General features: G+C 38.1%; 1 protein-coding gene across 1 annotated transcript; it reads right to left on the bottom strand.

Moving 5' to 3' along the window:
- Nucleotides 1-909: 909 nt before the first annotated feature.
- Nucleotides 910-27,214, bottom strand: LOC112981615 (kinesin-like protein KIF20A). The gene is made up of 18 exons (XM_026097410.2): nucleotides 27,075-27,214; nucleotides 25,973-26,047; nucleotides 23,473-23,592; nucleotides 22,295-22,433; nucleotides 22,010-22,194; nucleotides 18,493-18,592; nucleotides 17,793-17,987; nucleotides 17,599-17,710; nucleotides 16,056-16,127; nucleotides 13,890-14,036; nucleotides 13,110-13,275; nucleotides 11,575-11,745; nucleotides 10,774-10,913; nucleotides 8,759-8,924; nucleotides 5,005-5,122; nucleotides 4,856-4,923; nucleotides 3,006-3,125; nucleotides 910-1,781 (listed from the first exon to the last, which is right to left on the bottom strand). Exons 1-18 carry the CDS (start codon nucleotides 27,204-27,206, stop codon nucleotides 1,506-1,508), a joined length of 2,502 nt encoding a protein of 833 aa, XP_025953195.1. The 5' UTR covers nucleotides 27,207-27,214; the 3' UTR covers nucleotides 910-1,505.
- Nucleotides 27,215-27,971: the final 757 nt, after the last annotated feature.

Here is a 27,971-nt window from a genome sequence, read left to right as displayed (position 1 = left end):
TGCATAGCACTAGAGCATGTTTTAGCTTATTGCAGGAAGTGTCCACCACTAGCTTGTTTTGATCAAGTGTTTCTTAGTTCTGTTTGAATACTGCCATTCCTCAAGCAATTTGTATTTCATAACTTTTTAGTCACGGGATCAACACAGTGCATTGTATCACTCCATCAAAATAGTTTGTAATAGCTGGAATAGTCTGTGTGGGAGTAGAAGAATAGTTCATAAGTTCTGTGCTAGGGGATTATAGGCCTTTTAAACTACTGGAGCCAGATAACCTATGTTTAACAGAAACAGCTTAAGCATGCCAATAGCACTGGCTCAGGTCTTACATCTTCAGACTGGTTAAAGATGCATCAGAGCAGTTACACATTAGTGCACTTGAACAGACCAATCCAAAATAAAAAAAATTTGGTTCAAAGTGTCAAGAGCCATCACCTTCCAGAAGGGCTGGTCTGAGCATCACACAGCAAGGCTGCACCACCTAGTGTCTTCAGAGCAAGGGTGAGGCTCTTGCTCAGCATCACAGCCTCTTGCACGGCCTGAAATAGCATTACAGCAACACATGGCTCTAGCCTACTGACAGGCTCAGCCTCGCTCTAAAGTGGCCTCTCCAACTCTCCTAGTCCTGGTGTTTTCAGCACCAGCAGCCAACCCCCTCACACTCTCACCTCACTACTCTTGACTGAAATGGCTTTAAGAAACCTCTTCTTTATGTTTTATCATCATCTAGTCTTGCTATTACATTACCACATAAGTTTAAGTAATAATCAGGGCTATGATTCTTTGAGCTAAAAATCATCATACATCACTCACTGTAGGACAATTTAGCCTCTACGTTTCCTTATCTTAGTTTCTATTGATTTTTCTCACCTTTGTCAAATAAACAGAACATAAGCTAGTAACTCAAAATTTTATTATAAATAGATTTTAAAGTTTCATGCACATTCTTAGTGAAACTTTGAACAATATTAAAACAAGTTCCTGTACAAAGTTAGCTGAAAAACAGCAAGGAGGCACAAGACCTAGCTTTGTTGCTTCCATTAAACATCTTACTTTCAAGAATTTGCTCGGTTCGATCCGAACATAGCAGTTTTCAAGGCAAAGTCAGACTGTTACTAAAGAAACAACCAATTTCAAGTGCCTGAGGTAAAGTTTACAAGCTCTGATTCTAGGAATTCCCAAGTATTTAATATAAAAAGGTAACAAGAGCAGCAGAAGAGGAACATCTCTCTTCACGTAAGTCGTACATTTATCAATGCAGGAGTCCATGACAGCAGTAACTCAAGACTAAAAAAATATCCCCATATCAATTGTTAAAAACCAAAGTTTGGGTCTACACTTGTACAGTTCTGTAAGTTCTACCCTGATTTGATTTAAAGTTTTGTATTAAATATTTTTCTATCAGTTACCATGACAGTGAAGATTGCATCTACTTTCAGAGTGAGAAAAAGCTACCAACAGTTCAGGAATGTTGAAGAAGCCCGGCAGTTGCACACTTTAATCAAATATTATTCTTTTACTTTATGAGCCAATGGTATTTGCTTTCTTGAAGAGGTTGAAGAGTCTTCATACTTCCCCCAGCCTTTACCAAGGGGTGTACCAGAAGTGCCTGCTACTGTGGATTTCAGGTTAGCTAACAAACCTCTCTTAGGTTTTTGTTGCTTTGGATCTTCTGCACACAAATGCTTTTTGCGTTCATCAAGTTCCTTTTGCAGAGAATACACTGTTTCTTCAAGCTCAAGAACACGTTTAGCCCAGTTCTGAAGATTACTCATTTCTTGATCCTATGAGGAAAGACTGCTTTAGGCATGTGAACACCAGAACACCTTTACCATAGAGCCAGTTTTCTGTTTCAGAAGATTTTACTATTCCAGTAAATGTCAGCTATTACGATTCCAAATGGCTCTTCAGTGCCCTGAATTACTTAGTACAACAAACTAATGGGACGTCAGATCTAGTTAGAGACAGTCTGACTGCAGCAGCTGACACTCTAATGTTTAGCCATCCCACGCAAAGAACTTCAGTTATTCGAGGAACTAAATAAAAGCAGCCTTCCTGTCTTAAACTGCAAACTAATTACTGAAAGCAAAACTGGTCAAATCAAAATTCACGTCATAGCTGTAATTCTACTATCAAGGACTGAATGTTTCAAATGGGCAGAATCTTAAAGAGACTCTCTAAACCTTGTGATTAATAATAAAATAAAAGCTTCATTTTCTTTAATTGGTTCTAAGACTCAGGAAGTTCAAGATGAATGATTTTCAGTCTCAGACTTGAGCTAAAGCATGCAGAAAGTAATTTAACACTCAGAATACTCTGCAGTCTTATACGTGCCTTGTTTCATCTCCAGATTACAAATGAGGCATACATACAAGATGTCAGGAGTTCAAAAATTTTAGTTTCTATTTAGGAGTTTAGTTGATGATGCCCAAGGTCAGATGCATTCACCTTTACGAAGCCCCTGCTTCTGAAGGAGAGTTCTTCCGTTTCAGTATTAAGTGATTAACCTGCCCATAGCTCTTACTCAGCTTGGCCACCTCTGCAGGAATGCCAACATAGCTTTAAAGCCAAAGAATCTTAGGTATTGTTGTGCTAACTTTTGTGTACTAACAGCTTGCTAGGCCTCAGCAGAGCACTTCATGGTCTGAGGAAATTCTAGAAGGGTTCCAAATAGTATTTTCTGTGCTTGACTAAATTGTGGCATCTTTAGATTAGCAAGAGTTTACAGCACAAAGTTACTTAATTCACCAAGTCTATTCCTTAAATCAAAAAGCTTTGTCTTACAAGATAAAGTCAAGGAGTAAAACAAGGATTGTGAAGTCTGACTCAGTTTAAGAAATTAGGGATGGAACAAAAAAAGCACAAAAACAACTCAAGTAAAAACATCATGCTCATGTTAAAAGCAATGAATAAGACTGAACAGTGTTTTTACACAGAAGAGGGTGCAGAAACATAATACAACTATAGATACAAGCCATATTAAAATTTCTTTTAGATAGCTGACAAACCTTAAGCATGACTGTATGCCTCAGTCTACTATTCTCTTCTGCCATTTTTCTGTAGCCTTCATTAGCTTCCAGCAGGGTTTCATTTAGTTTCTGTATTTTAAACTTCAGAGATTTTATAAGCTGAAAATAAAACCCCTACACATTGAAGTTCAGGACAGCATGTTTTATATGAATTTTGTTAATAATTAAAACTCATACAGACACAATAAGCATTTCTAAGTGATTAGTACTGAACAGAAGAAATGAAGACCAAAGCAACTGAGATGAAATCCACTTCTCTCAAACCTGTGCCCCAACCCATCATCATTTCTGGTCAAAAAATAATGTCATGGTGCATTCAAGGGTCACTGTGCTGAAGCTAGTGGGTTTGCACAGACATATGTCAACCACAAAGAGCCCCAACATAGGCTAAGCTGCTCCTGGAACTGTCTGCTCCTTTCCAGTAAGGGTAGTTAAGAGGGTGCTCTCATCTTGTTAATACTGTTCATGCTCTGAACTGAAGCATAATTATGACAGAAGACCTCACTTTTCTGATGGCGAGTTGGTTTTTAATACTGTTGCATTAATTCAAGAAGGAAAAGAAATCCAGAGCCAGCAAGATCATTAACTTCTTTACACTTGGAGGGAAATACCTAGATAGCTAAAGAAAACTTCTGCCCACATTTAATGGTTGGAAGTGGGAGAAAAGGACAAAAAGTAGAAAATCACTCATCACACAGGCTCAGATATTGTGAGGCAAAGCAGCAGAATGGCACTGACAGAAGTAACTGCTTTAAATTGCTCTCACTTCAGTTACTGCCAGGCAGCAATCCCATCATTCTTACATCTTCTAGCCACACAAAACAATCAATATTGAACTCACATATCAAGCGTGAAAGCCAAACTCTCTCTCTCTCTCTAGCATCAAAATTTGAAATTGACATGAGAACTGGAAATTGTTGTGGAGCTCTGGAGAACAGGAGTGGAAAACAAATGCCAGGGCCATAAAACGAGACATTAAACTTGGTAAGGAAAAAAGTTATTTTTGGAGCACACTTTTTCAGTAGAAGAGGATTTAAGCTCACTTTCCATTTACATGCTTTATTAGAACCAGCTGGAACTCCTTCTCCAACCCCTACTCCTATTTTCTATTAGGAATTATTCTGGGAAGTGAAAGGAGCAAGGCTCAAGTCTCTTGCCTTCTCTCCATCCTCTTTAAACACGGGAAACTAACTACAGCCTAACATTAAGTTTGTTCACGGTGCAGGAAAAGAAAAGCATACCTAAAAGTGATTAATATTTTGTTTTCCATAGCATTCTGAAGCCTGTGATTTCCACCTCTACATGCCATGCAGAACACAGACTTTTTTTTTTTTTTTTTTTTTTTTTAAAAGGGAAGGAGAAGTTATCTATTACTGGAGTTTAAGGAGGGAGGGAGGGGGACGGAGTTCAGCACTAACAGCAAGAACAGGTTTAAGGTGCTATTTTGGATCTCGATCTAAGTTGTTACCAGATTCTTTGTCATCCTGTTTCCCTTTGTCCAAGCAGGCAGCATTTCAGGAAGGAAAGCACTGAGGCCATAACAGCAGTGACACATTCCAATAAAAGGCCAGATTTTCCCCTTCTTCCAGTTCCCACTATATTCACCATGTGACTAGCTATAGTAGCATCTGCTTTTACAAACTAAGGCAAAGCCAGAACACAGCCAATCTTGACAAAAGAGGTTACAGCTGGGCAAGCACTCTTTTGTAAACTTGGTGTCATCGCAGGAGTTTTCATGCTTTTGTCTACAGTGCAGATCTTCAAGTGTTGACCATTCAAGATGTTAGGACTACTATCCCCAGATTTATTAAGTGCCAAGCAAAAGTTACCTCTTCCTTTTCTTTGCATTGCCTCTGCAGTCCTTCATTGGTTCTCTTCATCAGCTTGTTTATAAGATCTATAGGCAACAGAAAAGTTATCTTGTTTATACACAGTACAAAAAGTTAATGAAGTATGAATAGCCAGCTTAGATTCCTACCCAGTTCCATGTAGTTTTCTGTAGTCGGTGTATCTGAACTTGGACTTCCCAGAGCCAATGGTCTCCCTGACTGTTCATCAAGCTGCCTTTCCAATTGCATTATTTTATTCTCTCTCTCCTGAAAAGAGAAGGGGACATGGTAGATATCGTCTCAAGTGTCTCCTTAATTTGACTGCACTACTGCACATCCTTCAACTATACCACATATGTATATGCAGTTTTTAAATAATTTCAAGTGGAAATTAGATGGTTATGATTGAGAAATCACAGTAAAGAATGCTATTCAGATCATGAGATCTTCTCAAAGGAGGTATCTTTATACAGGAGTTAATTCCTCCAGCCTGAAGATTTCCAAATTGTTTTAAAAGCAACCATAATGCAGAAGTGAAACTTTAGTGCATCTGTATTAAACACCATTGCCAGTTAGCTTGGTAAAGGAAGAATATATCTCACCAAACTGAATGTTAATTTCTTCACTGCTGTTTCGTACCCTCCAGATTGCCAGTGTGATATATCAGAGAGATCAAACAAGTCTCACCACCAAGAAGAGTTACACATCCAATCCTGGTTCTCTGAAGCTGCCCACTTAGATTTCATGAAGTGCTCTCCTTCCTCAGTTTGGAATTTTACATCTTAAGCACTTCATCAGTTCCTTGTCTGATTTGCTACCAATACCATCCTATCTGAATCTTCTGTTACACTGGCTGCAAGGCTGAGTAAGAGGCAGCTATGTAACTAGAGAGAACACTTTTTTTTTTTTTTTTTTTTTTTTTAAACACCAAATGTTATATAATCGGGGCCATAAGAAAGTGACCATAAAAGCTGAGTTTAAGTGGGCAAGATCAATTACCTGTACTAGAAATCAAATGTTTCTCTACCCCCTTCCCCCGCCCCAGCCCACACAATTCCATTCTGAACTGGATGAAGGAAGAGCCTCATTTAAAAGACGTGGACAAGCAGAATAGCTACCTGCCAGCCTGACCTAACAAATAAGGATGTGCTAAGTCTGCATTCTGGTAGCAGCCCATCTCAGTTTATTTCTAAGGAGAAAAAAAACAAAACAAACACCCACAGCAAAGAGTAAGACAAAGGCTCACAGCTAGCTCTCAGATGGATGTCTGAATCATTTTGATTGCCCTCTAAGCCAATTTGCAGAAGTCATAGCTAGACTGGGCTAAGATCCAAAAGATCACGCTCTGAATGAAGAAATAACACCATCCTTATGTTGAAAGGGAAATCTTGATTTACCAACAATATAATAAGGCTTAGGAAAAAATTGTCTAAGCATGAGATTCAGAACTGTTTTAGAAAGAAATTAGGATACGACTTGAGTGATCTTTCTTTTCAAGAGTAATTTATCAGAGACCAATCATAAAGGCCAAGATCTCTCCTTCCCCTCCAGAGACCAGACTTGTTGGCTGGAATGCTATTGCTCTGCTTATGTTGCATGAAGAGAAGAGGTCCACTGCTGAAAAAGTTATTCAACAGAAGTCACAGAGGAATGATTTAAAGAATCATTAAAATAATTGTTAAAGAGACCTCCTTAGGGGTTAATCTGGTGAACGTTTTGATGGAAAATCAGGTATGCAACCATCTGAATAGTATAGCAATGTATGTGCAAAAATATGCCTGCCATAAAAGACAAGTGTGGAGGAACAAGAAGAACAGAGGCCATTGCGCAATGCAGCATTGCTTGTCAGCACCTAAACAGAGCGCTGTAAAAGCAGAAATGTGTATATATCACAATCTACAAGAGAAAACCACTTCCCTCACACCTTGAAAGGACACTGCCTATCAGTGGGGCAAGATGCCTATGATCAGTGCCTGGGCAGGAGAGCGCACTGAGAAAGCAACTCTACCGTACACCATTACTATTCTAGTCTCCCAATACAGAGCTTTGAATAGATTAAGACCCACAAGTCTCATCTGTTGCCTGGGTCAGTCATCCATCCATCGGCTAGACAAAGCCTATGATAAAGTTACACATGGCTAACAAGGCTCAGGATTTCAAGCTAGGTTTTCAACAACTTTCTGAAGTGCATCTGAAGGTATTCTCACCTGAAGTCATTGCTGAAGGAGACATATTCTCACTGACATGAAATATAACGTTGTCCTAGATAACATGGTCTGGGAGTGGTGTTTTCCTTGTGGATATAACTTCACATAGATGTTTACAGAGCAAAAAGGTAAAAAACCCTCAGTGGTAGCTGTTTCCTCACCACTGAGGTGACATGGTACATTAAGCTGCAATCTACAGAAAGTTAGAAATTACCTCTGTTTACAGTGGGAGTCTCTCAGAAGTCCCTGAGAGACCCTACAGAAGTAGATCCTATGGAAACCCAAAACCTTGCTATTTAGAGTAGTTGCTTACAGCAGGATGAGAATCTCTTACACAAAGGCCTAAAGCAGATGAAGAGACTGTAAAGGATTCATTGCAAAAATAATTCATCTTGCCTCAGTTCTTTGTAGCACATCTCAGCCTTGGAATAGATACAGCAGACATTGCTTCCCACCTATGTACAACAGGAAGACCTAAGTGGCCTCTGAAGCTACTCTGCCCTTTTGTGACTGCAGCAGCAGAGGGCAAGAGGCTTGACCACAAGAACTGCTATTCAGAAGAGAGTTTAGTCTGTCATGCACACAGAGCATTTGCACTTGGTGGCTACTAGGCAAAGGGAAAAAACAAAACTATCTAATCAGCTCTGACACAGCAAGATACAAAATCCTTCGTGCTGTCTAGTTCACAGAATGTAAAAGTCTTGTACAACTGAATATCACTACAGTAGTGTAGAAAAAGACCATCGGAAATGAGTTCTATACTTTTTTTTCTTAAGTCTAGAACCAAGTTTGACACACCAAAGTTAAAGTTTAAGTAAGCACTTACAACACTTATTTTCCTCATTCTGCAAAAGTGAGTGTTTTAAAATAAGAATGTTACTTTGGCTTGTGACTAGTAAAACCAAAGCATCATTTAGTACTCTGGCTTAAACCCTTTCCATCACATGTAACTGACAGTAATAATCTAGTATTAGTTTCTGTCAAAGTACCCACTAACTTTAGCCTCAAAAAGAAACCTCAAAAAGAAAAAAAAAGGTGTGTGATTTCCAGATGTGCTGTTGGGTACTTTTCATACTTGGGTAGTTATCATTAAAGTAGCATATTTATGCAGTTCTGAGATGGTACACATACTTCCTTATACTCTGCAAAAGGAGTAGTAACTTACTGACCACAACTACTGAGCAGTTCTATGTGTGAGTACATTCAGGAGTCTAAATTGCATAAAATTTGATTTTGCATCAGTTTCTTACCCCACCATCTTCCCTCTAGAGCTTCAGAGCAGAGGCTCATTATAATTACAACAGCTATCTCTCTACTCAATTCCCCACCAGGCCTTAAGTTTTTTTTTACTTCATACCTACAGCTCCAAGGATCTCCATACAGCTAGATTGCTGGATATACTATCCCTCCAGGTGTTCCAATCATTGCATCGTAGAAATGAAGATGACTTTAATTGAACTGTGCCCTCAAAGATCAGAAAGTTTAGGTAAATGATACACAGTTTTAGACAAAACACATCTCTAGCTTTGTGCTTAGCAACAGACACCTGAATAGCTTTGCCGAGCTGCTACAATTATTTTGACCGTTTAGTGTTACATTTAGGATTCCTGAACGATGCTGTTAAGGAAAAGCAGTGTTTACAGTTAAGAGGCTAACATATTTAGGACATGGCTTTTTGGCAACAGTCAAGTCATACCTGAACTTTCCCTTGCTCAGCCAAAAATTCTTCTATGGGAACATAACGATCTTCAATTTGTTCCATTGCACACATATACGCATGTTTCTTGATGGCCTCTTTATACATTTCAAATTTGCTCTCCAGTTTTTCTTCAAAACTGTCTTTCATATCTTCCAAGCGGTTGCTGAGGAGGACATGTTAGTTTTATTTAATATATTAGCATTCCAGCTGTTCAGTTTGATGACATGCATTCTCCTAGCAATATCAAAGTTATCAGATCTAATCACCAGCAGTGAAGTAAAGATACAGAGCAGTACTTTTCTCCCCTTTCTCCTTTCTGTTCTCAGTGATCCTACAGAACCACACTGAGACATAACTATTTGCATATACCAAGACAACTTGCATAGAAGAATACATATTTAATCCTTGAACTCCATCTTATCTGTTATGCTGATCCCTTCTTCTCTTTGGTGTGACAATAGAAATTTACCCGCTAAGTGCGGCTACAGATCTCAGTACAAACTCACTATTATATCAGCCTTGTTTAGAAGCTAATAGTCATAATAGTAATGACAAACTTTAATCAAAGTAAAAACATCTTTGGCACTTACATGGCCTGACATACTACATAATCCAAGCACTTAACAAATCAAGTGCATGAATTCTCAGTGACACTGAACTTCAATATTTCTATTTCACAGTTCCAAAAATACTCAATATCAAGTTTATTTGACAGTGATGCAAGCACCCAAACAAGTGGAAACCTACAGAAGAACCACAAGCTGTTTGTCACACAAAAGTACAGAAACCCTGCCCAGGAACCAGTAGTTCCTGCTACAACTAAGCCACAAGTCATTTTTCACTTTTGAACAAAGTTGAAAAACTCACCCTGAAATCTTTGAGTATAAGTGCAATCCTTGCTTCAATTTCAGTTGAGGCACTCAAATCTCCTGATATACTTTAAATTCTGTTGGCATACCAATGGCACGTAAGTGCTTGCATCTATATCACTCCTGGATGATTCTGGTGTTATCAGGACTGTTAAAGTCTCTGAATGACATTATTTTAAGCTACAGGATTTGGATCATGTCTTGGGAGATCTGTCAAATGACATTTTACTAAAAAAAAAAAAAAATCCACCAACATATAATGGTAGATATGACTACACCTGATTTGACCTGATATTTGAAGCATCTCTCCTATTTCTTTCTTTTTTTTTTTGTAGTTATGAGGCAAGGTCAATTTTGCATTTAAGTTATAGAACATATGCACTAATTCTGCTATGATTAATAAAGTCTCCCCAGCATAGACACAGAACATTACCCCAACAGAGAAGAAGTATCAGTGGTAATTTCAGGTGCCCTTGGCCAAAGGCACACAAAAAATTTTAGACTCAGGGCAAGTGTTAAATGATGGTGTGTTCAGTTGGCAAGTTAACTTTGAGTCAGTCTCTGCTCAGCAATTCAAACAAGAAACTGATTAAGAGAAAAATTAAGAGCAAGTAAGTTCAGCTGGAGCAATCTGGACACACTTGATAAAAATCCCTAAGTTAGTGACATCAATGCACACAGCCAGAGCAATTTATGCAATAAAATAACAGAGGTTCATGAGTCGTCTAGGAGTAAGAAGCCAGCAGGATAGTTAGAAGATATGCAATTCAGCCTACCTGAAGCACATCACATATATTCACATGACCAAGTGCATGTTTTAGAATAATTACAAGCCTCAGGGGTACCCACAGCCTTTTGCATCTGCTAGATACTAGTAACAAGAAAGTCAAGAGAACCTCCAGTAATTTCAAATTAACAAGAGAATAAAATTCAACACAAAGTAACATTACTGTTTTCATTGTACATAGGAAGAGGCTGATCTGTAAAATAGTTTTAGTGTTCTTTTCCTTTTCATTAGAAGCTTCAAAACCGGCCAGCCCTAACTTCTCTAAATAGCATGTGCGCATGTCATATACACATTTATGTATGTGTCGGTATATGTGGAGTCTTTCCAGTCTTGTGTAGGATTGCCATCTGACTTACCTCCAGGCTTCCTCCGTTTCCAGTAGCTGTCGGAACATTGCTTCTGCCATCTCTTTACGTATCTTCACCTCCAGAAGAAGTTTACTTTGTCTTTCTGCAACTAGCTTTTCCTTTAGGTTCTCAGTAGTTTTCAAAAGGTCCTGGATAAAAAATATTTCACTTCAGAAAACAAGTCAGAACAGTATCTCAATATGAATATCAAATGAAAGATTGATCTATTAATACAGGCATTCAGAGGCCCTTTCTACAAACCCATATTTTCAAGGTGGAGGGTGAAAGGTTAAGTACTGTCAAAGTTTAGTTTCTTCTAAAGCAAAGACAGCCTTTTTCCATCTTGATGGTTTCTGCTATGAAAAATGTTACCAGTTTGATACATTTCAGCATTTAAATATTAATTTGTCCAACCATTTAGCTTGAATGCTAATTGATTTTTACAGTTTATTGGCATTAGACTGTATAGCTTTGTTTTTAAAATGCCACAGCTTACTTTAATACTTGTCCCTGATGTTTCTAGAGTGTAATGTTATGTCTTAAACAGACTTACTGCTTCCTTACATTTCTTGTTGAGCAATCAGTTAACTCAGGTTTTAGCACCTGATATGACTACAAGCTGAAAAAGGCACAATTACATTTGCTCTTTCAGAGCTAGACGACTAAGTCTGGGTCTATCTAACAATGAGTAGAAGTTTACAGGTCTCATCTGGGAGAGCTTCTTGCACATCTCTTACAGTAGGAGTTTCTGACACTAGAGCTAATACCAATGGCTTTCTTGTGCATAATTTTGGGTAGATGTATATCTACCTCATGACTCAGAATGGTGATGTCCACTTCTTCTTCCATGGAGGTTTCAGTACCATCAGGGAAATCGTCTACAGATGCGTTAACACCAAAGTGTATGATAGGTTTGCCATCACTTCCAATTAGCTTGGGGGTAAAGTAACCAAAACTTTTGGGTAGGATCGTCTGGATTACCTGAAAAATAAAAAACACAAACCAGAGCGGACCACATGGATTCAATGCTGTCAATACGACAGAGACAGGAATACAAGGAAGAAGTGATGCAAGTGCACTGTTGTATTTACACTTCATTTAATGATTACAAGAACATTTAACAAAACTTAATATGCCTTTAGCAGACAGAAAAATCTATCAGTATCGATATAAAGCTTTATTACTCTAACAGCATGGTAACTAGAAAGACTGTACTCTGACAAGCTTAATATGGTTGTCTAGAAAGCTGCTCTCTTCCCTAAAGATAACGTCAGTTTTTGGTGTAGTTTCCTGAAAGGTCAGTAAAAAACTGAAAGCAAATCCTTAACATATTTGCTCCTTCCTAAAATACTGTGACAAGGATCCAGCAAGTCACTCTAGTAAGTAAAGATTGTAAGTTTGTCATAGAACAAATCAGAGAAGCTTGTGTCCTCACTGTGTGCTCTTATGATGGAAGTTGCAGCTAAAGATGGTTAGGAAAAAAAAAAACTGAGATCATATTAGGCATGCCATTACAGACTTGGAAAGTGTAAGAGCTGATCCACAATTCCAGACTAGAAATAGACTTTTTTTGCTGTGGAACACACCAACTCACCCCTCAAACACATGCACCCCTATCCCACTCAAAGTTCTTACAAGCAACAGCTTCCAGGGAAACTGAAAAAGGTTAAGATCAGATATCACTCCCAAGTCCTGAATTTAAAGGGAGACTAGTAAGCAGAGCTAGCAGAAAGCACAGAATAATTTAGATTTAGTAGAGTCTTTCTTTGCTTAAGAGACCTCCAAAGCAGAGGAGCACACTATCTTCCAGCCTTCATTTACACAAAACGTCTTTTCTTTTTATTTGGTATTAATAACTTACACTTAACCAAATAAGAACAGTGTGGGCACAAGATATCTTGTATATACTGGAAAATAAGAAAAAAGGCCACTCTTCGTAGCACTGCTATTGTCCAAGAAGTTTTGAACAACTCGGCTAATACAACAGATATTTAAGTGCACACCACTTAGGTCATCAAAAGCATGAATTGAGATCTTGCATTTGCTGAAATGTATGGTATAACCAGTCATATCTGAAAGTGTCCAGTGTACTTTTTTACATAGAACATTTGTGGTGTAGAATTTAACAAGCCACAGACAGCTGCAGCTATCTTATCTTGCCACCACAAATACATCTGAGGATGGGAAAGAGTACTGAAAGCCTTTTAGAGAGAAGCAGCTACATGCAGAAAAATTAGCATGACACATTAAAAGCCGTAATAACCCTGAAGTCAATACAACCTGATCATTTCACAACTCTATGTTAACAGAATGCAGAACAGCAGGGAAAGTAGATTCCCTCTTACCTGTTTGGCTATAGCTGAAAATTTCATGACATGTAGTGTTTCATCATAGGTGGAAGCACACTGATTAATGTTTACAATCATACAAGCTTTGCCTTTTCCACAGAAGAATGGCTGAAACAGACGAGTCAATTTGCTCTCTCTGAAGGGAATATAGCTTGGCTTCATCCTCAGAGAAAAGAATAATAAAGTTCCAAAAAAAGTTTGAAAGGCCTATGTGATACCATAACTTGGCTTAGTTCTCTTTCTGTCTTTGAGGAAAGAGATCTAGTCTATCAGTAGGATACTCATATCTGAGCCTAAACTATTTCAAAGACCAAGGTCATTGCTAGATCTCTGAACCTCTCCAAAGTATTTAAAAAAAGAGTAAAGCATTTCTGCACCACAGTCCTTAAGGTTAGAAAACAGATACTGGAACAATCCAAATGCCAAATACAAGACACTTCTGTCAACTGTCTGATGAGTCCACCTGTATAATTTGGAGATGGAAGGAAGATGACAAAATGAGAACTCTGTACAGAAAATGCATTGCTCATATGCACACACTACAAAAGTGTGTTAGTTTTGTTTCCAATTTCCCTTTCCACATTCTCCACAAACAACAGTAAGAGTAAGAACATCCACTTCAGGTATTCTAGTGACATCTGGAATAAAAGCGGCTGACAAGGTTTTGCAGATTTGCATTTTCAGTCCTCTTACCTTGTGAATCTCATCCAGAAGCATAATGGGAAGCCAAGTTTTAGGTTGAAAGGCTAAGCATGCCATTTAAGATTTGTCACTTACTTTGGATTTTGATTCTGCTTCAATGCTGCAATGCATTTTCCAAGGATATGAAGAGAATTATTAATATTTCCTGCTTCTTTTAGTCTATCTCCAAAGGCTTGTGTTTTATTACACCTCTCTGATCCAGCCAAGTCACAGAAAGACAGCCTGCATGAAAGAATTAGAGATACAAACTTGTTTCTAAACAATATGAAACTAGAACTACATGTCTTTATATTTCTTTAAGTCTAAAGCATAAATGAGTGACTCATTTTGGCCTACTTAGATCATATAAGAAGCTATACTTCTTCAATGTTCAAGTGTTGTTCTGAATGCACTATGCAAAGTATTTAGAATATCAGCACTAAACTATTTTCCCACATGTAAAGATTCTTGAACAGGTTGTGGCTCCTACAACAGTTTATTTAGTGCATTTGAAAAAGTCTGCTCATAGACTTCATTTAAAACTCTGTAGGCATTCTTCGGCAAGTATTCACTTCAGGAACCTAATTTCTAATGCAATCCCAAGTGCCACCCGTTCCAAGACAAAAGGAGTTTCTGAAACAGTTTTGTACAGTGGTGCTACACTACAAAAGCACTTTTGATTTTTGCCTTCATTAGTTTCAGCACTCAAACAAATGCAAGAAGGCATCATTGATGATATGCTTCAATACACTGCAAATAAAAGGCAAGAAGTCCTTTAACATAACCACCTCATAGCTCTTTATTTGGCTGCAACAATTATGTGCTATTAAATTCAGGCCACTGAATTGCCACTCATGGCTTTATAGGTATGATCAGAGAAAACTATCCCAAATAATGATGGGACTTCTTCACTTTTAATATAAACAAAGTTCTTGAAAAAACAAAGTTTTGGAAGTTAGTTAACTTATGTAACCTCACTATTACTCACTTATACATAGATTTGATTTATATAAAATAACACGTACATGAGATCATATCCTTTCATACAGTTGAAATAAGTACACATAATATGCACTAATAATGCACATTTTCAGCTGTGTGAAAGGATATGATCTTATGACCTCAATCCTTTTCAGTACGAGATGAAGAGCTTTTCCTTCCTTGAGCAACATCCAAATTTTCTGTCCTTCAATCAGCAGCTGCTGCAAGCTCTACCAGTGGAATACACTAGACAGTGAATGGCAAAGAATACAGAAGCAGTCACTTCTTCCTCAGGTTATCTTTTCTTAGATTATTTATCACCACAACATCTGACATTAAATGGCATTACCTCATAGCAAGGTGCTTATTTATTACCATCTCTGCTCAGCAGAAACAAGAGACATCAAAAGGAACTATGACTGAACTAAAACACTCTGATTCAAGACTGCACTCATTACTCCATTTCAAGCTAAATGGAGGATTAATCAGAAGAAAAAACCCACAAAAAACAAGGACTATAACAGCTTCAGGCCAAAACATTAAGTAACTTCCTCTAAATCAGAAAGGAACAGAGAGCAGTAAGGACTTAGCACTGCTTTCATAGGGTACACCTACATTAGCATTTCAGGTCAGAAGAGCAGTTTTGAGGCAAATCTCCTGAGGATCCCTTTTTACTGTGCTGTAGATTGCATCACCAAGCAGTCTCAATCATATTATCTGGATTCTTTTTGGATTAAGAGACACTGGAAATTGTGTTCTAGGAGAACACTAAACATGCTCCAGCCACAAACATTTAACCCATTAACTAACTATAGTTTGGTCCCAAATTACAGAGATACTCTCAGCACTGGCATAGCATCCACACTGAATCTTCAGCACTAGCTGCTGCGCTCTAACTTTAGACATCAGCTTCTATCAGACAGCCATTTGGCTTCTACTTAACTGAACAGTGTGCTATTACATAGCACTACTTTGTCCCAAATCCTTCTCTGACTAATTAAGGCTATATACCTGTATTTCCCTCAAATTATGAATTACTGACAAGAGTTTTAACAGGTTCCTTCAGCCAAACCTTAACGGAACAGTAGTAGGGAAACACTTCTACTCCTGTCTCTATCAGGTTTACAGTCAGTTTTATGTAACCAGTGCACTTCTGATTTCCTTCTCAGCTCCCAGAGGAACTGTCTATTAAAAGAAAGTTCACCAGTTTGGTATGCTTATGCCTTATCAACTTTTCTAAAATATTTAAGATTCTGTTAATCAACCAAAGCATTCACTTACTCTGAAACTCCAAGAACACGTGGCTGATGCTCATCAGTTAGCTTCAGTAACCTGATTGAAAATATACTGTGACTGGAATGGAAAGAAGTCCTTGTTAATGACTAGAATTATGAAAGCTAAGCAGTCACTGAAGCAAAGTAAAATCTGCAGGCTACAGAAAGTTCACTGCTGAAAAAAACAACAGTAGTTAATTCACTAGTTTACATTAGTTACCTTTGCATTTCATTTAACAGCTAATAAAAGTTATATTTTGCAACTTTTTATACAGGAGAAGAAAAAATATCACATGAAGCCTAGAAGCTGTAGTTCTGCCTAGTTCTTGCATACAGTTAAATATTCACTTTTAAAATTTTTCAGTTTTTCAGGTTGCATTTGTAATATTTTAAAGCCATAGTTATTTTGTTTTAACCATCAAGCTACAAAGGTAAGAGAATGGACATATGCTATATTAAACCAAAGAGAAAATTCCAAAACTAGAAGTGCTCTGTCCCCAATTTATCCAGTAAATCATGAAGCACATACTGGAGAAGATACACTTCTCCAGTATAGTTTTAGAGCAGGGCTTTACCTGTCAGCACTCAGCCAAACTGAATTTAGTGAAGTTTATAAAAAACAGCACAATGTAGAAGCAAGTTAAGTGGAAGTCAGTGTATTCTCCAGAGCAAAAGTAGAACATTCTAGGTGTGAAACTCCACCAGAAAAGCACAGAATTCTTCTCTGCAATACTTTAAGCTTGAGTGAAATTTGGGGGGAGGCATAACATTAAATTTAATGGCAGCTGCCTGTAGCTAATAAAGAAGGGCACAACTCCTGCTTTTTAGAGAAAAAGCAGCCTTAATAACAGTGTGGTTATATTAGCTAAATATATAACATGGCCTCCACACGTATTAAAGGACAAATTAATAAGGGGATACAAAAATGAGTAAGAGGGCATTTTCAACAGAAAGCATACTACCATCTCCATTTATATCCTCCCATATCATCAAATCAGATTCTCCCAGAGCTGGATAAAAGCTATGTGCTTAAAGGTAAGGCCTTCACTTTTAAGATACTAATGAAGGTTAGCTACAGTACAGCAATTGGGGTCTAGATAACTTAGCAGCACTTAAAGGTACTGCAAGACTCACACCTTCCTACATCCCTATTGACAGGCATTAGATTTCTAAGAGTTACACTGCCAAAGAAGTGATTAAGAATTATTCAGGTTTTCTTTCTACATCCTTCACAGCCACACCCACTCAGCTTCATTAGCGTTTGCCAAGACCTGTTGCCATGTTGACACTCCAAAATGGATGTGTGTTTTGATCGTTCTTAGTTGTGCAAAGCTATCAATGGCAAAAGTCCAGCTACTATTAAACTTGTCTGGTCTCTCCACACCCATCTTAGTTTTCTTCCAGAAAGGAAATTTCTTAACAAAACCAGAATAACCAAGGAAATTCTTAAACTGTTATTGAGGAGTTGCTCATTGTGGAGATGCTCTAAAATCTTCCCTTTCCCCCCGCCCGAAAAGAGACAGCATATGCTTATAATTAGAGGAACAAACCTCCTACTTGATTGTTCATTCATTCTAGTACATGCAAAGCTTCGGTTCTTGTTTCCTATTTTTAGTATTTTGCAGGCTTCTTCAGTGCTCTGAATGTTAATCCACTTTAAGTCTGTAAAAAGAGACCTTTTACAGACACTTCTGATCACCAGTAAAAATTCTATGAAACTACCCAGGTCATAAAATAGTATTACCTTTAATGTAAGAATTTCCTCCTTGGTCCTCACAAATTCTTAAGACTCTGCGTTTTTGATTTTTTGATGTAGACAATATACTTAATAGGTCATACACATATTCATTATAAATTTCATAAAAGGAAATCCACACAGATGCTTGTGTTCTTTGGTGTATATTAGTCCTATATACGTCAAGTGGAACAAATTTTTTTTCTGATAACCAAAAGAAAAGAAAAGCTCAATGATAAAACACCTTATTGATAAACTTTAATTCATTCAGTAAACTCTGGTACTAAAGTAGTATGTAGAACCTTTTAGAAGAGGAGGCTTGTATATATGTGTTGTACAATGAGATGCATTGTATTGCATAACTTCCAAGTTTACCCAAGAATGTTTGTATTTCTCAACAGCCAGAACATGCACAAGATGAAGTTCTTAGACATTCGTTCCACTTACCACAAGCTTTCACAGCTTGTCCATTAGCCTTGCAGAGCTAAATCTCCCTCTTCCCCCCCAAAAAGGTGCAAAGCTATCAAAATACTTTTTACATTCTTACTCTCTCTTGAGTTTAACAATTTTAAGCTTGGTTAAAAAATATATTTTGTACTTTGCATATAGTATAGTAGTGGATTTAAAAATCACTAGAGTGATCCATTTCCATTCCTAAGTTCCAGAATTTCTATTCATATTTGCATTGGAATTTTCCACTTTATTTTACCTAGTGAATCAGAAGGCAGACTTTTCAAAGTAGAGCTGGTAGATGAAGCCGATTCTAAATCAAACACATTTGTAATAGTATGCAAGATGCTTTCTGTATCCTTGAGAAAATAAGAGACTGTTACATCCAGATGAACAGACTATGAGAACAGCAGAAGAAAAATAAAACATGACAGTAATTCCAGTATTTAAGAGTTAAATATTCAAGTAACATTAAATATTAAGCCACCCTTACTTCTGCTCCAAGTGAAACGTTTCTAACACTGAACCTAAGATCCACAAATGCTCTTTCCTCACAAGAATTTTTGCCCCATGCTGCTTCTAGCAGCCTGTCTTGGAGGCTAATTGCTGCTAATGTGAGAGACCAACTTTACAGTTCAGGGAGAAACAAGGCAATAGATCCTCCATCTGACCATAACAGCCAAGAGTGCCTTTATGAATTACTACATAAATCCGAACAGTATTTCGACAAACCAGACAAGCTGGAGAAGTAAGAATCTTCCAGAGACAGATGGCAGTGTGTGTGTGCGTGCGCATGCATGGCAGAAGGACAAATGAAGAAGAGACTAAAGCAGCAGAGATTTCTTATTTGCTTGCCTGGGACAAATCACTTGGAAAATTACAGGCTTGTGACAAGTTTGTCAGAGTGAGTCAAACTTACTATAATACCTCAAAGGGAAATGATATCTTTATAAAGTACTTAAAGATCTGATAAACCAATAACCTATGCCTCAATTAAAAAGCCATAAGAAGTCCTGCATGGATAACAACACAGTTTTTTCAAGTATACACCTTCACTGAAATTCATTACAAAGCTTTTTTTAAAACTCTCGCTAGAGATTCCTACCTCTTCAGCTACTATCTTCCCCTCTCCCCTTTATTTTCTATGCCAGTATATACTTTCACTAGGATATTCACCTTGATTTCCAAAATGCAATCCTGAGAGAGGGTCACCCCACAGTACAACAGGGGCACAGATGTTCAAAAAGTACTAAGTCTCAGACATAATGCTCTACCTATTAGAATGCTGCAATAGGCAGCACTAGACAATTCATAGTAAGCCTATGTTAATCGCTTGTTATATCCAAAATGGAGGTATTTATAAACAGAAAAGAGGTCAGCTGTTGCATTTTAGATGTAAATCGCATGAGATTTCATTGCCATTTTAGAAATGTCCACTTTGCCAAGACAGGCACTGGCAATACATTCAATTATTTATGTTGCTAGAGTAGTTACAAATGACATCACTAGCAGCGATCCTATTCATTCTGTTTGTAAAGCACACAGCAGGATTATAAAGCAGGGTATGGGACTCAATTGTATGGCACACATATGTCAAAAATGGAGTATAAAAACAATACCACAATACCTGTGTGCATGATAAAGATTAAGTTTTTTGTAAAGAGATTTCAACAAAACTGAGTAAATTAGCTATGTCACTGTACTATTCTTCAAATCACAAGACTTAATATAGAAAAGACCACTAAGATGACTGTCTAAAAACAAGTGGGGAAAAAAATCTGACATTGTTTGCCAGAGGCTGACAATTGACAGGGGATAACAGAGGACAGGTGGGAACTGCAGTGCAAGTAAAGCAGCTTTTAATCCAGTGAAAAAGAAATATTTAATCCAGTAAAGAGACTAGTGAAAGGGAAGAGGATGTGAAGCATGCACGATGAGTTTTTGCAGCAGTAGAGTGAACATGAACAGTAGAATATTAAATACAAGGATATTGCAGTAATTCAGAACAATTTATGCTGAGAGAATAAAAGGAACAGTGGATTCATTCTGCACAACATGTAAATTGAGCCTGGGAAAAGGGCCTACAGAAATCCACGTAAACCAAAAACAACCCCACCAAGCCTTATCCGCTCTCAAATTACAAGCTTAAGTGAGCATCAGAACAGTGATGCTATTCACAAGCTATCCCCAATACTGAAGCCATGCTTCTTGATATCTGAGCTATCAATACGAAACATCGCAGCACAGACCTGCTGGCATCAGTGCAGACAAAATAGGCAAGTTCGTCACGCATTACTTCCTATATGCATTTTAGTTTTCCTTCCTGATAGATGGAGGCTTGCTTACTTTTCATTGTACTGCATCAGCATCTAGACTACTTACTATAACATTCAGTAACTGAACTATCAATCAAATCAGTGATTTAATGGAGAGAAGTGCTTGTGAAAGTTACATTCAAAATAAGATGTTTGACCTCCTGTTCTATACCTTGAGTTGCTGCTTCTTTTCCATGAGCTTGTAGGTTTTCTAAAGATTCTAAAAATATTTACCCACTACTTCTCTTGACTAACTCATTTTTTCTTTAGGATCTCCACCCTTATACACATGCAGAGTGCATGTGAGCTTAAGACACTCACAAAAGAAATGAGGTCTTTCCTCAAAAATGTTAACTAGATTCAGAATAAACAAAGTTCAGTTCACAGAGTTTAAATTCAGCAATAGAATTTAGAGTGGAACCTGGCATATAATTTTGATTCTTGAAGAATATTCTTTGAGAGCTAACTAGAGTGCTTTAAGAACAATGCTGGTATTAGACAACATAAAAAAGAAAAGTCAATCAATCACTAATTCTCCACTTCCAGCATCATTCAGGCTTGTTTTGAATGATGAGCTGAACCTACTGAATTTTTAGCTTAAATCCATGAGCCCACACTTCTGACTTACCAGACTAAAGACATTCAGATTACAAGGAAAAAGGGTACACATCTTGTGACAATTTGCAATTGGACTTAGAAGAATAGAAGAGCCACACATTCAACAGAGCTGACAGAACTGGCTAGCTATACTGAGAACAGAAGGCTGCCAAAGGAAAGATTCTTCCATTCTACCTACAGTCTTCAGAGACTAGAGTTACAAATTAAGATACATACAATCCCCTAAAGCATGCTGCAGTCCTTTTAGGAAACTAATTTGGTGACATCTCAATTTGCTTGATGCATCAGAAGAACATTCTGTGTGAAGCTACATAAATTACAGGTTCACAAACTTTTTAATCTGACTTAAGATTGTCTTCCACCAGAAGGGACTCTTCTGCCTTCTTTCCTACCTCTGCTAAAAAGTTGTCACCATCTCCACTGAACCAGTACCAGAATTTGAACAACCGCCTTCAAATCCAACCTAAGGAACTGATCCAAAAGAAGATTCCCTTGGCAACACCAAGAACCAACTTTTAGGTAGGTCAGCTCTCACTCTCTTCAAGAGCTAGTGTCAACCCAGTGTCAGAACTGCTCCCTTATGGAAATTCAGCCTTCGGCTTCTGCAATGTTTTTTATTTTGAATTACGTACTGATGACTGCAGAAAGTTCTTCCAGTTTACCCCAGGCTCTAAGAATGGCAAGTTGCCTTATTTTTCAAGGTTCACAAAGTATGCATACTGTAGATCAACATAAACTTAAGGACTTTAAGAGTTAAACAGATTTTATTAGAACTATTCTAACTGCTAGTGAGAAAGTTTTTAAGAAGTTTCATTCAGTAAGAAGTTGTATTGGGTCACTGACCTCTTTTAGTGAGGCAAGAATGGCAGTTTTTATGGCTTCTTCTTGTTTAACTTGTGCATCTTCTAGTTTCTTAACATCATTGCTCAAATGTGGTTTAAAGTTCATCTTCAGGTACTGTCTTCCCTTTATGTGGTTAAAAATCTCATTAAGTGAGCGAGGCAAAATACCAAAGTCTTTTGAAGACCCTCAAAATAACAATAAAAACATAAAATTCAGACACTGACACAAACTTGTCAATGGATTTTGATTTGGTTGTTATATATGCTTTTTGACAAAATTTTATACCTTGGATAGTGAATGTCTTGCCTGCGTTTGTAACTCCGTAAGTAAACACTAGTCCATTGACTCCGTTAACATATGCTCTTACTATTTCTCTCATTGAGCCTTCAAAAAATTCGCTTTGAGTAGTTTCTGGTCCAAAAACCTTGGGGGAGAAAGGGGAAGAGCAGAGAGGAAAAAAATGGATGTATAAAACTTTATATAAACTTCTTTTATATATATATTAATATATATATTCTTATATATAATATTAATATTCTTAATATTATTAATAATATATATTCTTTTTATATATATATAAATATTTAAAATAAGTTTATATAAAGTTTTATTTATATATATCATGGTATTAAATACTGAATACTGACCAGTTTTTCAGAACAAGTTGAGCAGGAGATACCAGCTGGACTTTCTGTTTTGCCCTAACTCCTCCTAATTCAGAGTTTTCTTTTGGGTTATCATAGCATACCTGCTTAATTCTGAGATGCACTCAGGCTTGCACTTATTCTTGAATATCTTCCTGCTCCTAAGATAAACTGCTCAGAATGTTATTGAACACATTCCTTTTAGTGCATATTTTTAAGAGCAATGTTCTTAACTCTGCTGATCTTCTCAACTGTCGATGATTGTTACAGTTACAATGGTCTAAATGACCAAGCATGGAACAGTTTATCTTTTGATACTGGAAGAACAGAAGTTCTTGCAATAGGTAATAGATTTTTTTTTTTTTTAATCAAGAATAAACTTGCAATGTAGAAGGTGCAAGCATTTAGGCTGCTGTTCATTCAGTAAAGAACTACATCACTAAACACATGCTTACAGAAATCCCTTTAAACACCTGAGTTCTTGTAACACTTCCCAGTTGAGGTCATGCAGAAACAGCAGAACCACAGTGAGCCTACAAGAAACTTCTGTGGCATTTAATCAAAGAAAACAGAACTCTCAAAGAAGTTTCCTTGTCTCATCTAACTGGCATCTCCATTGTAATGCAGCTTCCTTAACAACCTAGAAGTAAATAATAAGCAGTCTTTTTTTTTTTTTTTTTTTTTTTTTTAAAGCCAAGAAGTACCAGACATAATTTCAAGATGAAAGATCTTATTTGTATAATATAATAGGAACACTTTAATTTTTAAGCATTACAGTGGAGGAAAAAAATCATAAGTAAAAATATGAAAAAGGTTTGCCTGAGAGAATGTGAATCTCTGTACAGAATGGCCAATCCCTCTTTCACTGTTTTTCATTGCAGAAGACTCTTTGGGTGCATGAAGAGTTACTGTCTGAGAACCTTCAATAGTTACACATCCCTTTAAAAAAAAAAAAAAAAAGACAAAGTAAAACAAAACATCAAGCTATTACTTAGGAAGAAATTTATCCTAGAAAAAAAAATCAGTGTTTTCATGCATTTACTGGAGCTATGAATAGTTGCAAAATTCAATATATTATCTCTCTCGAGGCACCCAACAACTACAGAGATACTCATTTCACATGAAAGAACACAAAGTTAAGGCATTGTCTGAAGTTTTGCAGAAGGCTTAACATTTTTCTAAGATTCCTTACAGTCACTTTTTTTCACACTTTCTGAACACTAGTATATTATGATTCTGGCTTACAGTACCCTATATATAACTGTAAGCAAAGCTATATAGAAATGTATTAGTTTTCCACTTGAATCATTTGCAGTGAAAAACAAGCTATGAACAGCATAAACAAAATAAAACATATTTGAAGCGTTATCTTTTGACAGATAGATGGTGTCATCAGTAATGAAAAGACTTGAATTAGTTTCAAGTCTAATTTGATTGCTATTTCTTAACTAAGTAAATATTAGATACAATTACCTAGCATTCACTTAACTAGACAAATGTAGAATGCGTACCACCGGAGAGTTTTACAGCAGACAGGCTACCAGAAATAAAATCTGAACTACCAAAACAGCTTGAAAGCACTTCGAAGCATCAGCACAGGGATTATCAATTGCTACTAAATCCAACATTTTGGAGGCTAGCCAGAACTGGTAATACTAATAATCGTGTGTAGCATGTACATATCAATATCACTTTTCCCAGCAGTCTCACTTAACAAGCCAGCTTATGAACTGGTTTAGAAGCTGTAAGAACGGGTACTAAGCTCAGGCCAAACACTTGCTCCACCTGTGCCATGCTCTGACCCCTTATACTCTCTGGATACAACTGGCAGTTGTATAAAGCCTATAGAATTTCATCTTGGGCACTTTTGCCTTGCTTGCTTAAGTCATTGTCTCTGTAAGCAACAATAGCTGAGTTAACTTGTGGAGTGCCTCCATTTAAAGCATCAAACTACAACTAAAATGAGGTGGGTTTTTTTTTTGATGTGCTACGTATTTGGAGGAAAAATGGTTTCCTGAAAATTAGGTATGGCAGGGAGAAGAAAGAACAAAAGAATTAAGTTGAGCTCTCCATTACAGACATTAGAAGTTTTTTCTGTTTGTTACTAAGCATCTTCCTAATGGATTCAGGTGATAGTTAAGCTCATCAGTAATGGAAAACGTACAAGATGTTGAAGAATTACCTTGCAGACCAATTCAGAGTTTTTGGAGGCTGAGAAGGAAAGCCTTCATGCAGTGCAAAAATCAATATATACCACTAATGTGTTGCAAGATCAACTATTTTATGAAGAACTACCTGAAAGCAAGAGTTTTAAGAAACTTACTGCAAATTACAGATATTCACATCCCTCACTTTTAAGAACATACAAGTAGTTTCATTAACGGTAGGGTATTCAGAAGTTTTCCATTCCAGAGAAGAATGAGAAAGAAGCAACTTGTAGAACAATTTGATTTTGTAGATCAGTTTATCCTTACAATCACCTCAGATTGCTGAATGACTCCATCCTGGAAACAGTGTGCCAGGCCGTACTGCTGAACGAGAAAGGCCTGAAGAAAGGTAAATGGATTCTGGAAAAAGCACCCAAGTGAAGAAAATAAAAAGGTTCCAACTTTGGCAGATTAAATGCAAGATGACAACTACACATGGGAGGGGAACACACACATCAAGCAAATCTCAAGACGCAAATCAGCTAAAGGATCAAAACCAATATTAATTCCTTCTTCAAATGGGTCAGCAAAAAGAAGTCCATCAATGATCAGGGCTGACAGATAGAAGATACACTGCAGTAGACTTGTATTCTGAGGAAAGCCAAACGAATTCTTTTCATCAGTGTTCACGATGGGAAGAAAACTGGAGTACTCGTGTGTGCGCGTGAGTGCATGTATGCACAAAATATTGAAGCATCTAAAACTGACAGAAAAAACCATAGAGGTTATAGAACAAATTGAAAGAACAAGGCATTTACCCATTCAGACATTCCAAAGGAACTCAAGGGTCAAAAACCTGAATTACGCCTCAAAGTGCATGATCTCTTGCACGATACCCCTTTGTTACTCAAGCACTGCACAGAGCCAAGAGTGACACCAATTTTTAAATAAGGTACCAAAGAAGTTTTGCAGAACGACAGGTAGGGGGCAGTGTGTGCGAGTACGTGTGTACCAGGCAAATTATTAAAAGCTTCAATTAAAAAAGTCACGTTTACCCAAGCATCCACTAACTCTATTTAGAAGTAGCAAACATTGCTTTTATAAAAGGAAATCCCACCTTACAATACAAGTAGTTCTTCAGGGGAGAAGAATAACTTGACTCTACAACTAACCTGAGATTCATGGTTTTCAAGCTCTGCTACAGAAAAGGGCCTCACTCTCAAGAAGACTTTCAAAGGTTGATATGCCTATTCATAAAGAAAAAAGTGTTATAACTGTCACTTTTAAAATTGAACTCCCCCAAAATCATTTATCAGCATACATCTGTGATACAGTATTTCCTATCTTACTGCCTCTATTTCTCCTTCCTTGTAAACATCATACCCTAAGCTGTCATTTGTTTCTTGACCGCCTGGTGTCCTAAAGTAATCTGTTTTTCATTCAAGCTCCCCTTTGCCTCCCCCCATTAGTGTTCTTTTGTATGACGACCAATGATTTAAAAAGAGCATGTTATTGGAGGATTAAACTGCACTGCTTCCACCTTCTGGTCACCACGTGCACTGAATTCAAGCTGTATTTTCTAATAGCTGCTCTGCAGCTCTGTACTTCCATTTTGTACAGAGCATGTTCAGTTAATAGATCAACACCTTTTTACCTTCATATTACTGCATTTTTACCATCCAGTCACTAACCCCTCACATTCTGCACAGGAACAATCACAAAAAGGTTTCTGGTTACTAAGATAGGCTTTTCCGTCCGGTTCCTGTTGTGCAAAGGTCTCCCCATCTAGGTGCAGTGATAATAGTGGGAGATTTTTACAGCTATCCCAGCGTTCCTTCCTTTCTCAGAGCTCAGATGTCTCTACTTTGGCAACTTGTTCACGTAGCAGACAGATTTACCAGACTTTTCTAGAGCCCTGCCGTGACCAGCGCTCCACTGAACATAAAAGTATGCAGTATTATAGATTTTTATTACCAAGCATCTAAGAGGCTTTCAACAAGGACCTATAACCTTTTTAGCTTGCTAACCAGAACAACAGGGTACCAATACATTCAGTGCAAGTACTGAAATTCTTTACTTCCTTCTCAAAAGCCTAGGACAACAGTATTTGCTACTGGACATGATCCATTTGTAAACAGTGAGAAATAAGCAGAACAATCAAACATATCTTCAAGGCAAGGGGAAAAGATATGTTCTTACTGAAGATGTATTTTCCAGAATCAAAGCTTGAAAAAGAAGCATAATTAAAAGACATATTCCAAAACCCATCCACACCTCCTGCTCCTCTGTATTAGGCAATACTGTTGACTCCATAGGTGAGGGTTTTCCCCCAAAGTCCAGAAAAGAAACTGATTCCAACATATCAGATTCTTCTGCAGAGACATAGTTTTTCCCCTCATCATCCATTGCTCTGTGCTGAGGAACTTGTAAGAAAAAAAAGGCACAGTTTTCTCAAAGAACAGGCAAAAATATACAAAGACTGAAACAGGGATCTGGTTAATCTGTACACAAGCAAACACTTCTTAAGAAAATAAGGTCCTCATAAGAAGTTTAGGAGTATGAAGGAACCTTAAAGACCAAACAGTTGGGTTATATTAAAGAAATACACAAGCCAAAGGACACCAACTGCCTCAGCTGGGCACTATCCTCATGCACTTGGAAGAGCTGGGGACACCACCCGTACCCACCACTCCCCAAAAGGCTGAACACCCCCAGCTGTCGGGAGCTCGGCCCCTCAGGCCTCTGCCTCCAGGTACAGCCCCGGCCTGCGGCCAGCCCTTTGGCACCGAGGCCAAGGTGCCGGCTTGGCCTCAGCGAGCCGAAGCACCGTCAGCCTGGCAAGGCAGCTGCAGGGGCCAAGCCGGCACCGCCGGGCGACGGCCCAGCCGCGCAAGGGAGTCAGCGTCCCGCGGAGGAGATCGCCCTGCAGGGCTTCAAGCCGCCCCGCGGCGGGCGCGAGGCCGGGCATGGCCGGAGGCGAGCGCCGCCCCGGCCGCCGGCGCGCAGCACCAACGGCCGCTACCTTGCCACGCGCGGGAACCCAGAAAACACCCCACGCGGGCGGCGGAAGGAGGATTTGAGCGGGGGGAGTCGGGCGCTGATTGGCCGGGGGGGCGGGGGGGGAGCGGAGCCGTCCGACGCCGCCGCGCGGCGCCTCCCTCCGCCCGGCAG

Source organism: Dromaius novaehollandiae, chromosome 2 (genome assembly GCF_036370855.1).
Source record: "Dromaius novaehollandiae isolate bDroNov1 chromosome 2, bDroNov1.hap1, whole genome shotgun sequence".
NCBI classification, from domain to species: Eukaryota; Metazoa; Chordata; class Aves; order Casuariiformes; family Dromaiidae; genus Dromaius; species Dromaius novaehollandiae.
The sequence above is the reverse complement of the archived record's forward strand: the minus strand, read 5'-3'. Positions and strand labels throughout refer to the sequence as shown.